General features: G+C 47.4%; 1 protein-coding gene across 1 annotated transcript in view; it reads right to left on the bottom strand.

Annotated features, from left to right (window-relative positions):
• wwtr1 (WW domain containing transcription regulator 1) overlaps positions 1-16,205 on the bottom strand; it is a 177,591-nt gene that overhangs the window by 40,145 nt on the left and 121,241 nt on the right. The window contains exon 2 of the mRNA XM_085989828.1: positions 12,693-12,817. Coding sequence (XP_085845954.1) covers positions 12,693-12,817 — 125 coding nt within the window. The remainder of the gene's footprint in view (positions 1-12,692; positions 12,818-16,205) is intronic.

Here is a 16,205-nt window from a genome sequence, read left to right as displayed (position 1 = left end):
CTTCAGGCAGTGGCCCTGTTTAAACGGAAACACCACGAGAATCATCCATGAGTCTTCTTCTAGTTTCGAGAAATTCGTGCAAAAAAAACAACTTCTGATAGTGGAAACCTTAGCCAGCAATTCTGATCGATATCAAGAATGAGCTTTCTCCTTCCCCACGGCTGAGCGACTGGACAGCGTGCATCTGTAGGCTGCGAGACTTCTGCAAAGTCCAGAATAGCTACTTCAACAGATCAACATTAGGAGCATTTTTTTTGGTTGTTGAAATGGTTTCTCAAAAGGCCAGGACTGAAACTATTAGGGGGGTGGAAGTTCCTTTAGGCCCCGTTTTCGAGCTTGAAGTGGGCGCCGTGCACAGAGTGTGTGTCCCCGAGCAGTAGGCCCGAGGAGGGCCCAAAATTAGGCCTCAGGCCTCATTAGTATTACTTGGGCGAGCTGCCGGTGCCTGTCCCGCCTCCACAGGCAGCTCACCCGTTTGAAGAGGCTGACGGTCAGGCCGCTTGCCTTGCCACAGCGGCCCAACGCCAAGTCCCAGGAGGTGGATTTGAACAGACGAGCGGGACATGTGCAGGAAGGTGGCGGGGGTGGGGGGAGGGGGTGGGGTTCCGGCTTTAAATATGCAGATTGGGAATTTTAGTCAGAGGCCTGAGTGGGGGGAGCACCCCGTCAGGTCAAACCTGCCGAGAGCTGGATTGTGGGCCAGATGAGGCCCAAGCAAGGTAAGTTATAACATTTTATTTTAGGTTTCCTTATGGGCCAGCAGGAGAAGCAAGAGTGCTCCTCCAGGCCTGAAAAGGAAGTCTTGGGCCTCCCTTGCCCCGAGCTCTCCACGCAATCGTGTCCAGTTCTGCCCTCTTACACATCCCCCAATTTTCATCGCTTCACCATTGGCGGCCGTGCCTTCAGCTACCTGGGCCCTAAGTTCTGGAATTCCCTCCCTAAAACTCTCCACCTCTCTCCCCTCCTTTAAGATGCTCCTTAAAACCTACCTCTCTGACCAAGCCCTGCCCTAATATCTCCTTATGTGGCTCGGTGTCAAATGCTGCCTGATAATGCTCCTGTGAAGCACCTTGGGATGTTTTATTACGTTAAAAGCGCTATATAAATGCAAGTTGTTGTTGTGGTGGTTTGGGGATGTGGGTGACTTGAAACTTTATCTTGGCTTCCAGTGTGAGTCATTCTAATTTACTGACATCCCAGAACAGACAAACCCTTAGCAGCTTTTACTGGGACATGACCTTGAACCTACCCTGCCTTACTGAGAATCTCGCACTGTAACTTCCAGGCTACCATTCATCCATGTTGGACTTCTCGCCTCCTTCTGATTGCTATTCTATTTCAGGACTGGTTAAACAAGCCTTTCTAGTTCTTTGAAGTTGACAGAACTATTGGGAAATAGTACTTTTTAACCCTTTACATGCCTTTGATCATTCATAATGAGTAGGGCAGGCAGGGACATTTACCTGGATGTCTGTTCCTATCTGTAGAGACAACACAATGGACACAAAGGATTTGTGTACAGGAAATTCTCGATTTACCAGAAATCTCGGTTAACCGGCAAAATTCAGGAGTAGGTTCAGGCAAGTTTTACTTCATATTAGTGGCCGTTCCTGGATCTGTGGCTGTGTAATCGGGGTTCCTGCACTTGTTGCTATGCAACAGGGACGCTTGGTCTGTGGCCGGGGTTCTTACACCTGGATTTGTTGCTGTGTACGGAGCTCTCGTACCTTTTAACTATACCTCTCTGTAATCCGGACTTTTTGATAAACCGGCACCACGCCGGTCCCATCGGTGCCAGATAAAAAAGAGTTTCCTGTATAAGTAATGAGCTCACTGAACAAGGGAGGGGCTTCAGTGATTTGTGAAGATGTGTGGAGTTTCATAAAGGAAAGGAGAATCTCCCCTCTCCCTCCCCCCTAGCCTGCTAAGCGATACCCATTAGGAGTTACAATCACTCATTATGGTTCAAATATATGGCCCATCATGCCTCACCCCATGAAAAAATGGATGGAGATCTATGGAAGCAATCACTCCCAGTCTTCCCATGTAGCAGAATGCAAGAAGACCAAAATGATCCACTGAACACACTACACATAAACCATAAATTCCATCCCTCCCTCTCATTGGGATGTTCGGGAGGGCTTTGGATTCAGTCGTACGCTATTAAAAATATTCTAGTCCTGCCCAAGCTCCCAGTCCAACTGCGTGGAGATAATAGAGGCCACAGGGGCCTTGCAAGGACTGGCAGTGCTTCGGGGTCCAGCTCTGTGTCTACTTGGCCCCCTATCAGGGACACAGGCTCACTGCCTTCAGCAAGAACATAACACCGCTCTCCCCCCACTCCACCCCCACACAATGAAAAACATATCAATAAGGTACCTACAGGATATTTACCCATCCAACAGTTCTCTCGAGTGTTTGACTCCCTCGGTGGCCTCGCCCCTCCCTATCTCTGTAATCTCCTCCAGCCCTACAACTCTGCGTCCTTCTAATTCTGACCTCCTGTGCATCCCCGATTTTAATCGCTCCACCATTGGCGGCCGTGCCATCAGCTGCCTAGGTCCCAAGCTCTGGAATTCCCTCCCTAAACCTCTCCGCCTTCCTAACTTCCCCCTTCCTCTTTTAAAAGACGCTCCTTAAAATCTACCTCTTTGACCAAGCATTTGGTCACCTGTCCTAATATCTCCTTATGTGGTTCGGTGTCAACTTGTGTCTGATTACGTTCCTGTGAAGCGCCGTGGGACGTTTCACTATATTGAAAGCGCTCTATATATGCTAGTTGTTGTTGTTGCTATTGCATAGTTATGCGATCCACGAGCAGGATATGGGGCAATGGCGGGTATATGGAGTTAGGTCACAAATCAGCCATGATCTCATTGAATGGCGGAACAGACTCGAGGGAATAAATGGCCTACTCTTGTTCCTATGTGATGTATCTGGAGCGGGGGAAATAACAAAGTGTTTAGGTCCCTTTCCTTGGACTCCAACACCTCAGTGATCATCCCCCCACCTTCCACACTAGAACACAACTCCCATGCCATGGTACAGAGAGCCGGCTATGTTTCCTTCACATCTCACGGCCCCTGCTTGTAGGTGCCAGGTAGGGTTGCCCTGGAGTCTCCAGGAATTGAAGATTAACCTTCTGGACACAGCCGCGAGCAAAACCCAGGAGAAAAATCATAGGGGGGGCGTTAAAAAAAAGTATTGTGTGCGGTCTTTTCCCCCCCATTTTCTTCAAACGCTTTAGTCTATTAGTTATAAAAAAGATTGGGACATGGGAAACGGCTGTTTGACCGGGCGGGGCTGTTTGACCGGGTGGGGCTGTTGGAGACAGGAGGTCATGTGATTGAAACCTCCAGGAATACAGGAAACTCTTTTATCCGGCACCGACGGGGTGCCGGTTGATCAAAAAGTCCGGATTACAGAGAGGTATACTTACCAAGGTACGAGAGCCCCGTACATGGCCACAGGTGCAGGAGTCCCTGTTGCAAAGCCACAGGTGCAGGAGCCCCGGTTACACGGCCACTAATATACAGGAAACTTTGTGCTATCCGGCACCGACGGGACCGAGCTGTTGCCGTCCCATCAAAACTGCCGGACAAACCAGCGCTAATGTTAAAACATACGGAGCTTTTGAGCTCCGTATCTAGCAACAAACCCTGTTGCTTAGCAACAGCTTCTAAACACATCTCTGTAGCTTAGCAACAGCTTTAGCTAGACCTTGCAGAGCCTGACTGGTGAAAAAAAAGCAACGAAAAGAAAAAAAACTTACTGAACCGACTCCTGAATTTTGCCGGTGGATCGAGCATTCCGGACAGTTAGCCTCCGGATAAACCAAAGTTTCCTGTATAGTAAAACTTACCTGAACCTACTCCTGAATTTTGTCGGTTAAAAGAGAGTTTCCTGTATGTCCAACCAGAGTTGGCAACCCTGATGGCGGGGTGTCTCCACCAGTCTAGTTTCACTGAATGTCCTTTAATTGCTCATAACATTGTCACGACTGGCACTCAAGATATAATTGTCTACCGCTGCAAACCAGCGTATTACGAGGCGGTCTCGCCCGTATGCCCTTGAAAGTAGTAATTAAAAAGAGTTAAAGGTGTGACCTTTTTTTTTTAACGTCTGTCACTCTGAAAACAAAACGCAACCTGCCCATATGATTAACTGGGTTTGTAATCGGTCTCATTCTCTCCAATCATGAATGCCACTCCTAACATCTACCTGGTCCCGATGGCTGTAAATCAGGCGTCCTGTCCTGCTGGGAACCGGTTCGAGATCTGTACGCTCGAGGTCATTTCAGTAACAAGAATTTTCATTTGGGGAAAAAAAAATTAGGGGTTATTTATTGCCTGTCGCAAGGGCATTTCCCAAAATCTTAGGTGTGGGCCGTCAATCAGGTTTCAGCTCTCTGTGACATTGCAAGCTGCATCAGACCAGATAATCTGTTGTAGTGATGTTGGTTGAGGCTAGGACACCTGGGAGAACTCCCCTGCTCTTCTATGAAATAGTGTCGTGGGAACTTTTAATGTCCAGCTGACGGGACAGAGGGGACCTCGGTCTAACGTCGCATTCGAAAGAAAGTGCAGCACTGAAGTGTCAGTCTGAATTATGTGCTCAGTTATCTAGAGTGGGACTTTAACGCACAACCTTCTGACTCCAAGGCAAAAGTGCTACCAACATGAACCACGGTTCACCCATGGCCTTATGAGATTTCGGCCATATTAAGGGCTGACAGACACTGCACAGAGGCACGGAACAATTAACGAGGACTGTGGATTTCAGCAGATAAAGGCTGCCTGCAAATGGAGTGTAATATGAAACAGATCCTGTTCAGTGAAGAACTTTTAAACAGAATTCCCTCTCCCGCTCTGTGAAAAAAGGTGAGGGTGTGGGGAGAGGCGGGGGGGTGGAGAAGCACACAACACAAGAGCAGCTGGTGAATTCCTGGCATTTCCAAGTGGGGAAAAAAATTCTAAAATAAAACAACCAATATCCTAAAGCTGAACTTTGCCCCGAATCAACTGAGCCCAAAGCATCTTGACAAGTTTCCTCAGGAAATACAACCAAGCCATAAAAGGCCTTCCATTGTAATGAGCCCCCGGTACTAACTCCAGGCTCTAGCACCAGCTGCATGTTCTCACTTAATTTCACAAACACACAAACAACATGCACGTGCAGACACGCACACATGAACAAATTACAATGCACATGCACAAATAAAAAGTGCACACATAAGCAATGCACACAGGCACATGCGTGCATGCACACATAAACAGCGCGCACACGCATGTACACACGTGCACACATAAACAGCGCGCACACGCACACATAAGCTCCCAAACCATGAAGCTCGATGAACTGCAAATCCTGTTTCCTCTCTAACCATAACGAGCACTAATGCAGTTGTAACTGCGTCTGTTGACTATGTTCTGCCTGTAACGATCCTGTGCTGTCACCAGGTCAGCTCCAAGAACCAGTGCATTTTAGGAGTCTTTTAAGGCTCATCAAGGCGAAGGACATCGGTCGCAGGGTAGCAGAACTCTTTTCCACATCTGGTACCAAGAGTTTGCATGGGATGTTCCCAAGGCCTGTACAGCATGGGGTGAATGCAGTGTAAAGCCTCTTCTGTTCTGCCCAACCTCAGCGGACTACTGAAAGGATTCACAAAATTCTCCCCTGAAGATTTACTTCTGGCTTAATGGAGAAACCCTGGCTGGACTGAGTTTAAAGTCCAGAACTCCAGGGCCCAACAAGATGGCTACAGTCAACCTCATGGCCAAGGCCTGCAAAGTTCAGGTTTGGACTGACAAAGAAGGAATATTCCAGAAATTAGAAGGCATACAGGCCTTCTGCATTTATGTATGAGAAGCAAACAGTGGCATTCGGGCCTCTGATTAAAACCCATCAAGGCCGTTTGCACAGATAATCAACGGGTAATAGCTGCATTCAGACCTTCGTTAGCTGACTTCAACAGTGTTTGGAAACGATCAATGGGGCATTAAAACTGGAATGGCCCCATCACAAGACCAGTTACACAAAGGAAAACACTTATGGGACGTTTAAAGACCGATTAACCGGCCATCCAGGTCGATGGGCCCAGATCGGTTTCCTTTGTGTAGACTTCAACACGTCCAGGTCAGACAAAGAAACAAGCTGATCTGGTGAGTGATAAGGGCTCCCAGAAAGGGGTATAAGTAGTCCCTCAGGAAGCCATCTCTCTCTCTCTCTCTCGCCTGGACTCCGGTGCCCTGCCTTACCATCAAGAAGATCGACGGCGAAGAGCCCGTCCAGGGAAGCAGGATACCGACAGTTACCTTTGAATCACTGGGGTATCTCTGTTCTGGGCAGCGAAAACCCTAAAGACATCGGCAGGCAACGGGGCACAGAGCAGGCGTTCTAACATCCGAGACTGGTGAGCATAAACTTTCTGGCCCATCGCAAGACAACTTAGATAGGTGTAAAGGGTGGGAGTTAAGGGGATTGCTAAAATTGTCATTTTAGTCATTTTCCCTCGATGTGTCCGTTTCTCCTCCCCCGCTAAGTGTAATTGTGTTACATACATAGTGATTTTCTCTGTATAGTGTTTATTTTTCTCTATTTTTAATAAACATTGGTTTTCTTTGCACCAAACCACTGGTCTCGTTTTGTTTATATCGCTGCTCGTAATAAGTCCGGTGGTCAGAACCAGAGGGGAAGCGATTCGAACCGCACGGGGCTGGAGCAGCTCAGACACGCCTGACTGGCCAGACAGAAACCCCGAACCAAAACCCCCTACTCTACCCATATTGCACTGATATAGATTTTCCGATTCCCACACCAGCCCTTCTGCGGCTTGTATACCGGCAGTTGCTTAGGTCTGATTCCAGAAGATTCCGGAAGACTGGTGTTTGGAGCTGGGCCCCCCCCAGTGTTTGGAACATCCTGAGGTCACGAAAGGTGCTATATAAATGCAAGTCTTTCTTTTGTTTTTAATGAGAACACTTTCAATGAAAAGCAGATTTCCCGCCCTACTTTAAAAAGTAACTTTCAAAACTGCGTAAAGGGTCACACAGCACAAAGACAAAGCCTGCGGCCTTTGTTCTCGAAGCAGTTCTGGTTTCACAGGCCTTAAAGAATAGTGACTTATCACATTAGTTCTTACAGTCCAACAGGGTATCGGGGGAGGGGGAAGAGAATGAACAGTCAAGTTGCTTGGCATTGGCCTGGCTTAGTTAACTCTTGCCTCTGAATCAGAAAGATGTGGGTTCAAACCTCATGTGAACTAGGCTAACACTGTACTGAACTACTGAGAGAGTGCAGCCTTGTCACAGGTAGCCTTCTTTGGATGAGCTGTTAAACATGGGTCCTGTCTGCCTGCTCCAGGGGTGCAGATGAAACATCAAAGAGCTCAAGGCACTCTGCAAAGAAGAGCAGGGACTTCTCATGGTGCCCTGACCAACATTCTTCCCTCAGCCAATACCGTCAAAAACAGATTAACCGTTCAATTTTTGCAGCTTGTGGGATCTTGCTGCGCAAAAAATGGCGGCCACGTTTGCCTGCAAACCAACAGTCATGGCATTTCAAACCAATTCATTGCCTCGTAGATGTTTCTAGGAGACAGAATCAGGTGCTTAATAAATGAAGGCTGCTTTTCCTCTTTATTTTATTCTAGTTCCTCCTTTGTTTCATAGAATGGTACAGCACAGAAGGAGGCCATTCGGCCCATCACATCCGTGCCGACTCTTTGAAAGAGTTATCCCATTAGTCCTACTCCCCTGCCCTTTTCCCACAGCCCTGCAAATGTTTCCTGTTCAAGTATTTATCCAATTCCCTTTTGAAAGTTACTATTGAATCTGCTTCCACCGCCCTTTCAGGCAGCGCATTCCAGATCACAACTCGCTGCGTAAAAAAAATTCCCTGATAAACTTTAAAAAGCCTTTAAAAAACTTCTCCCTGAGCATCTGTGGGGAACCTTCAGCCGTTTTAGCATTAAAAAAAAGAAAAGTAACGTGCACGATAAACAAGCAGACTAACAAACACATATTCCACAGGAGCCCCAGAACTGAACTCACATTTGGAAATAATTTACTGCGAGAGGACTTTATGCAACAGATAGCTCAGAGCACTCAGTTGCACAGACGAGCTGAGTGGTTGGCAATGCAAGGATTTGAACCCAAGGGGAGGGAATGGCTGCTCAAGTTAGAAACCTTTGTTATATAGTCACTCTGGGTTTCCACCTCTTTTGGCAGGCAAACTCGGCGCTAGCACTTACTGGCAGGCACAGCAGACAGGCTGGACAGAGACAATCTGTTTGCTTCCACTCCCAGAAAGAAAGGACTTGCATTTATATAGCGCCTTTCATGACCTTAGGACATCGCAAAGCACTTTACAGCCGATGATGTACTTTTTGAAGGGTAATCACTGTTGTAATGTAGGAAACGCGGCAGCCAATTTGTGCACAGCAAGCTCCCACAAACAGCAATGTGATAATGACCAGATCATCTGTTTTTACTGATGTTGCTTGTGGGATAAATATTGGCCCCAGGACACCGGGGAGAACCCTTCTGCTCTTCTTTAGAAATAGCACCATAGGATCTTCTAACATCCACCTGAGGGGGCAGACGGGGCCTCGGTTTAAAGTCTCATCTGAAAGACAGCACCTCCGGCAGTGCAGCACTCCCTCAAGTACTGCACCGGAGTGTCAGCCTAGATTATGTGCTCAAGTCGCTGGAGTGGGACTATGAACCCACGACCTTCTGAGCCAGAGGCAAGAGCGTTGCCACTGAGCCACTGCCGGTACAAATCTTTGATGTCAAGTCCACGCTAACCCCACTGAAGGTGGGTCAGGAAAAGACATTTCCAGCTGTCAGCACGTCACGGGATGAATTTTGTGAGGCTCCGTTTCCGAGTTTGGGTCGAGCGCAGATTGGACGACGAGCCAGGTGGTCGGCGCACCTCATTTGTGGCGCTCCCAATTTTCAGCTGATTAGTGCGCGAAGGTCCATGCCCAGCTCTCTCCAAATAGTGTTCTCACCAAGCGAGCCTCCAACACAGGAGCGGACACTTGCAAAATTTACCCGTGAGTCACACAAGAACATGACAACTGACGTAAGAAAACTACTAGGCACTTGGTCTGAGTATTAAACAAGCCTTTAATCAACTGTTTTTCAACATGGAGATCTAGTTATGTCCTTCACTAGTTCCTGTTAAAGAATGTCCTAAGCAAGCTGGGCCCATGCCCGAGTATTTATACTCTCCCTGGACAGCGCCACCAGCAGGCTGCCCAGTATTATTTCATAAGTTATTTCCACATGAATGACAAGATTCATGTCAACAACGAGAAAAGCAACGACAGTGGGCTTCGGGCATTCTAACCCTACAGCACTATATTTATAATTTTTCCATTCAGTCTTAGGATGTGCAAAGTCGCGGCAAGGCTGGCATTTATTGCCCAATCCCTAGTTACCCCCGAGAAGTTGGGGGCGGACCTTCTTCTTGAACCACTGAACTGTAACGGTTTGATACAACTGAGCGGCTTGTTTGCACAGTTAAGAGTCGACCACATTGGTGTGGGACGGCAGGTTTCCTTCCCTGAAGGACGTTGGTGAACCAGTTGGGTTTTTACGACAATCTGACAGCTTCATGGTCACTTTTACTGGTACCAGCTGACTAGTAAGGGCATCAAGGGATATAGCGATAGGGCCGGTGAATGGAGTTGACGCAGAAGATCAGCCATGACCTCATTGAATGGCGGAGCAGGCTCGAAGGGCCTACTCCTGCTCCTATTTCTTATGTTCTTATTTCAAGATTTTCTTTTAAACTGAATTCAAATTCTTAAACTGTCATGGTGGGATTTGAACTCACGTTCTCTGGATTAATATTCCAGGCCTCTGTGATGACTAGTCCAGTAACATAACCACCTTGTACAGAAGGATAATAATGAAGAAGCACCTTTTTTTATAATCCACCTCCGCCATTCTCATCATTGTCTTAAATGGCATGAGACAGTATTCTAAACCCTGCCAATGCTGGTCTATACCAACTGCTAAGATTGCTGCCCGAGAGCCCAGGTTAGACTTGCTCTCCCTTCTTCCCCAGAACCACAGAAGCTTCACTTACTACCATGCTTCTCCCTTCCCCATCTCCTCCCCCATTACTTGGCACAGATTAAGCACTCACAGCCTAAATAAACCATAGGCATCAATCTAGAGTTGATTTTGCGCGTTCATACTGCCAGCAAGAAGCTTTGTCTGCCAGCCGTGCATCTCAGGAAATTGCAGGCACGTTGCCCAACATTTTCTATCCATTAAACCTAATGGATAGTGAACGGAGAAAATTATTTCCACATCCTAATATCCCATGGTTTTATACATCCATTAGTCAACCACCACCACACACCCCACTTCATTTTTCTTCCCTTGCTCCTTTTGTCCTGAAGGAGCTGACCAATGCTGGGCCACGTTGATAAAGGTAGCAGTGGTCCTCCATGACGAAATGGCCAATCTTCACGTCAGAGCCTGGACAGCGAGTGTCGGCGGGCAATTAGTCCGTGGTGAAGAATCACAACCACATGTAGCCACTTAGCAGCTGAAGTCCCACGATATTCATCAGGGATCCTCTACTCACACCCCCAGCTGACATTGCCTAACTCGCTATTGACCAGAGGTCTAACCTGGGATTGTCTTGGTCTACATGTCTTAGTACCACACCAGACAGTGCTTTTATCCACTGAACTGTCAGGAAGCTTGGAAACAAATGCAATAGAACAACAGCTTGATTGTTAGGGTTGCCAACTCTTATTGGACGCATCCCTGGCGGGTTCATCACATGACCTCCAGCCACCTCACCCCCCTAGTTCCTGCGATTAGTCGCCCAACATGTCCATCCCCCTCACGGCACACCGCCGTTCCCACGCCAACTGGGAAACAGACTCTTCGTTACCTGACTGGAAGATTCTTCACTCTCAGTCAGACAACATTTTTTCCCCATCTCTAATATTTTTATAATTAATAAGCAAAAGTGTTTGAAGAAAATTTTTAAAAACACACTTTTTTTTTAACGCCCCAATGATTTTCTCCCAGGTCTTCTTCTTCTTCTTATCGTGTCCACAGACAGTCTATACATAGCCCAGCCAGAACTGGACACATTTTTGCGCCTTGTTGTTGGATTCAGCAAGATCTGCAACAGTGCAGGGTTCCTCTAACGATGGGCATTGCAGGAGATGTTGCATAGTCTGTGCCTCAGTTCCACATTCACAAGTTGTCGGGCTGGTTGAATATCCCCATTTGCTTAGTGACACCTTTGAGCAACCTACACCGGTCTTAAGTCTGTTAAGGCACTTCCAGATTGCCCAGTTGCAATTAGCTCCTGGGGGAAGGCTTTCATCAGGTAAAACTTCCATCGCTGGGGGTTGTTCAAGACTGGCGAGCCGGTCTTTCCACAAGGCGATGCGGGCTTCAGATGAGGTTGATTGTAATGGAACAACACTGTTCATGAAGCTCTTCCTTGACTTTAGGCGGCTGGGTGTAGGTGTATGACAATGCAGAGGGTGCCTCTCATCTGATGTTTGATGGAGTCGCTCTTTCTCGCAGCATTGTCCAGAAGATTAATCTTCAATTCCTGGAGACTCCAGGGCAATCCTCGAGGGTTGGCAACCTTATTGCTTGTCATACTACCTGCTAACCCCAGCAAAGCACCTCCCTCTCATCCCAGTGGAGTAATGGCTGGAAATATTACTGGCACACAGCAGGGTTCTCAAGTTGCGCTGTTGGTACAGGAACACCTTGTTAAATCACAGGGACTAAGGTAAACACCCATGGCATTGTTTCTGGTAAAGGGTCAGGTTGGTAAAGAGAGGAGCGCTCAACAACACGATCATTATCCAGCAAATGCATTTGACACCCAATTCTTTTCATTCAGAAAAAAAATTAAACATGAAGAAATAAAACTCAAGAAAGCAAACAGCGCCCGACAGAGGAAGGAGCGCGCAGAGAGCCCTGCCCAGTTTTAGCCGGCCAGCACAGAGCCGTCGCAGAGTTCTAGTGAAGGTCCTGCTTGGCTGTGTCAGGCTTTGGCCACAATCTGGACTCTCTTCAGTGAGGCAACAACAACCCCTTGATCCAACACAACTGTAGAACCGTCAGGTAAATTAAGTAGGTAGAATTCAAAGTGCTTTAATCAAAAATGAAGAAAGACTTAACAGTACAAAACCAACAAAAGGCAACAATCGCAGACAATGTAACCACAACCAGAATGTAGGGTCGCCGCACCCAGTATCAGTAGATCAAGAAGAAGTGGTTGATGAACAGGTCAAATAGTTACTTACAACCTAATGACACGCTGCTGAGAGTGGTTCAGGTTCCAGATTTAAAGGAATGTGCTGCATATCAAAGCCTTACACACGGATCTAGATGTCCCGTCCACCCAAAGACAGGGATCTGATAGATGAAACAGCCTACGTGCGTGTCAACAGGGTATTGTTATGAGGAAATAGAGCTTAGAAACTTTTCCACGGTGCATTCAACTTGTGTTGTTGGATTGTGCATAAAATCTGTACATTGGAGATACAAAGGAGTTGGAAGAAGGCAGCAGAGTCTGTACGATGCTCAGAATGGTCCAATAGTGGCACCTTGATTGTTAAAGCTGAGCTTTTCTGCAACAGCATCCGAAACCTGGTTTAGGAAATGAACAGTGCAGATGGAATGGGAACTCACCAGGATTTGGGTGAGGCACGGGTATGGACCTCTGCTGCATCTGGTTTGATGTGCCAGCCGTGTTCAGGTTCATCTGACTCATGGTCTTTCGTGGGTCGTGCCATGTTGTTATCCTGTCGACGTGGCTGTTAAAAATGATTGAATGAAAAGTTAGATTCAACACGATCTTTTCCTCCCCGGTATCAAATTATTACATGTCCGTGCAGTAAATCCATTGAGACACTTCCCGTGCGATTGTTTCTGTCACACTCTACTGAGCTCTCGGAGGAATTTTAGTTGTCAAGCCATAGGGCTCTTTGACACCACGCTGCAAATCCTTTCCTCAATTTGGGGAATTATTTTCTCCCATCTCATTACATTTCCCAGCCACACACCAGTCCCCAAATTTAGATGGTTAATAGAAACACCTCCTTTGAGCTGGACATCTGAAGGTATCAAGTTGCCCAGCCGCAGATTTTCCCCCATTCCCTCCCTCTGGACTCCACTTATTGCCTTCTCAACTAGATTGCCCAATAAGCCAGGCAACTCACAGTGAGGCAAGGGGAGAGAAAAGAAAGAACGGACTTGCATTTATATAGCGCCTTTTGCGACCTCGGGATTTCCCAAAGCACTTCACAGCCAATTAAATCATTTTGAAGTGTAGTCACTGTTGTAATGCGGAAAAGGCGGCAGCCAATCTGCTCACAGCAAGCTCCCGCAAACAGCAATGTGATAATGACCAGATGATCTGTTTTTGTTATGTTGATTGAGGGATAAATATTAGCCAGGACACCGGGGACAACTCCCCTGCTCTTCTTCGAAATAGTGTCACGGGATTTTTTACATTCAACCGAGAGAGCAGACGGGGCCTCGGTTTAACATCTCATCCGAAAGACGGCACCTCCGACAGTGCAGCGCTCCCTCAGTGCTGCAGAGTGTTGGTCTGGGTTTAGTGCGCAAATCTTTGGAGTGAGACTTGAACCCACAATCTTTCAACTCAGAGCTAAGCGTGCCACCCACTAAGCCACAGCTGACACCTGGGAAGGAGGGACGGGAGAACCAACGTAATGTGCTACCATGATATTGGATTAGCCATTAATGCCTCTACAAGCTGTGGGGTTAAACAGTCTATTAAAGTAGATCTTTTGTTATTGTTTTCTGTCACTTCATGTCACGGTTGAAGTCTTCCTATGCGTGCAGTTATGACAACCGAGAAACCACAGCTTTCAGGGCGTTTTTTTCTGACCCACCCACCCCAATACTCTCGTTTTGAGAAAAAAAACAATCCATTGTGACTGCACTGATCTTTGTGTCAGTCAGGCTACACAGCTACCACCCAACAAAGGTATAATGTTGTGTTACATCCACGTGCTCCATTGTGCAACTCGTAGAACTTGTCTCAACATGCTCGCTCGTTCATCTTTGAGATAAGACTGCACGTATGCATTAAATAAAAAGAGGCACAAATCTCCCACGGTTACACCCAATTTCCTTGTAACCATTCAACTGAAAATTGCTTAGAGGTCTTTCACATGCACGTGCAAGTGGACTACAAAGAAAATATATTTTACACACAATTTACCACATCACTTTGCACACTGGGCTGTTTATATAACATTATGTATATATAGAGAGTTACATAGGAGGAGAAATTCAGTATCGCCCCGTTTGGGGCGCTATTATTGGCGGTGCGCAAAGTTTAGCGCCTGGCGCTAATTATCGCCTCCAACAACAAACTTGGCTTTTATTGCACCTGGAGGTGATTGGAGCACTAAATCAGGCGCTTCACACCTGTCTTAAGGCGCAAAGGCCGAGGAGCGAGGCGCTACCTCAGAGCGCTGGCGAAGCTCATGTGATGTCAGTCAGCAATGGAACACAGACACACTGGCACCATCCAGTTCTTAAAGGGGAGTTCTGACGAATGGTCATCGACCTGAAACGTTAAATCTGTTTCTCTCTTCACAGATGCTGCTTGACCTGCTGAGTTTCTCCCGCATTTTCTGTTTTTATCTTAAAGGGGAGGGTTGATCTTGCTCTGCATCCACATCCTGCTCATTGCAGCCTTGAATCTCGGCCTGAATCTCGGCCTGGAGAGACCTGTACATCAAATCTGCTGGAAAGAACAATGGAGAGACCCAGGGAAAGAGCTCAGAGTGCAGCCCCCATAGTCTCTTCTAAATCGATACAAGGACAAATCAAAACCAACCTGCAAAGTGCTGCTCAGTACCCAAAACTCCTTCACACAGCGTTGAATCTCTCCAGAAGTCTCGCTCTCTCTCTCAGAATGCATGGTGCAAAAATGTCACCGACAAAAAAAGGCAGGAAGTGGTCGCCTTTAAATAGCGCTCCCCTAGTCCCTTTCTGACAGCAGAACGCTCCCCTCGACCTGTCGTTGCTAGCGGCAGGCGGTAAGGCAGGGGGCGCCACTCAATATCCGGTCCGGGGCGCTAACGGGGCATTGCGCATTCGACTGACGTCACGATCTGCTGGCGCAGGAGATCGTGGCGGTATTGTTTAGCGTCGCTGCAAAATGTCCAGTCAATTTCACGAGAGGCGCAGATATCGCCGTGCCCGGACGCTAGTTGCTTTGCGCCCCACTTAGCGCCCTCTTAAGGCGTTAACGGGTGGCGCTACCAACTGAATTTTCCCCCCATAGAGCCTACAGCACAGAAACAGGCCATTCGGCCCAATTGGTCTATGCCAGTGTTTATGCTCCACACGAGCCATCTTCTACCCAGCTTCATCTAACCCTATCAGCATATCCTTCTATTCCTTTCTCCCACATGTGCTTATCTAGCTTCCCCTGAAATGTATCTATACTATTCGCCTCAACTATTCCCTGTGGTAGCGAGTTCCACATTCTCACCGCTCTCTGAATAAAGAAGGTTCTCCTGAATTCCCTGTTGGATTTATTAGTGACTGTCTTATATTTGTGACCAATGTTCCCCCTAAGCCGCGTGCTGCGCACCAATCAGGAGTTCCCACGCAGGGCGCTCACCAGATACTGCCGCTGAAACGGATGCCCGCATGTGCGGCCGCTGTAAGGGACCACGTGCCAAAAACAAAATTAGAGGGAACAAATGTTTATGACCTCTAGTTTTGGACCTCCACATGTGGAAACATTTTCTCTACGCCTAACCATCAAACCTTTTCATAGTTTTAAAGCCCTCTATCAGGTCACCCCTCAGCCTTCTCTTTTCTAGAGAAAAGAGTCCCAGCCTGTTCAGCCTTTCCTGATAAGTATATCCTCTCAGTTCTGGTATCATCCCATATTGTTTTTTTTAAATTGCATTGCTTTGACTCAACTTCCCGGTATTTTCAAACCAAGGTCTCCCAGTCTAGGATACAAGGCTCCAGTATCACCCGTGCCCTCTCACCCCAGCCCCCAGCCAAGGTCTAAAGAGATGCTCTCCTCACAGATGGGATTTTTCAGCCATACTCAACGTTGCCATGGACAACCGCCTCTGGCATCTGTGACGGTGAGAACCGCTGAAACATCCTTTTCCGCACTGAAGCTTAAACTTAAATGGCAAA

This window comes from Somniosus microcephalus, chromosome 6, assembly GCF_052327205.1.
Source record: "Somniosus microcephalus isolate GS21.2 chromosome 6, FLI_Smic_1.0, whole genome shotgun sequence".
NCBI lineage: Eukaryota > Metazoa > Chordata > Chondrichthyes > Squaliformes > Somniosidae > Somniosus > Somniosus microcephalus.
The sequence above is the reverse complement of the archived record's forward strand: the minus strand, read 5'-3'. Positions and strand labels throughout refer to the sequence as shown.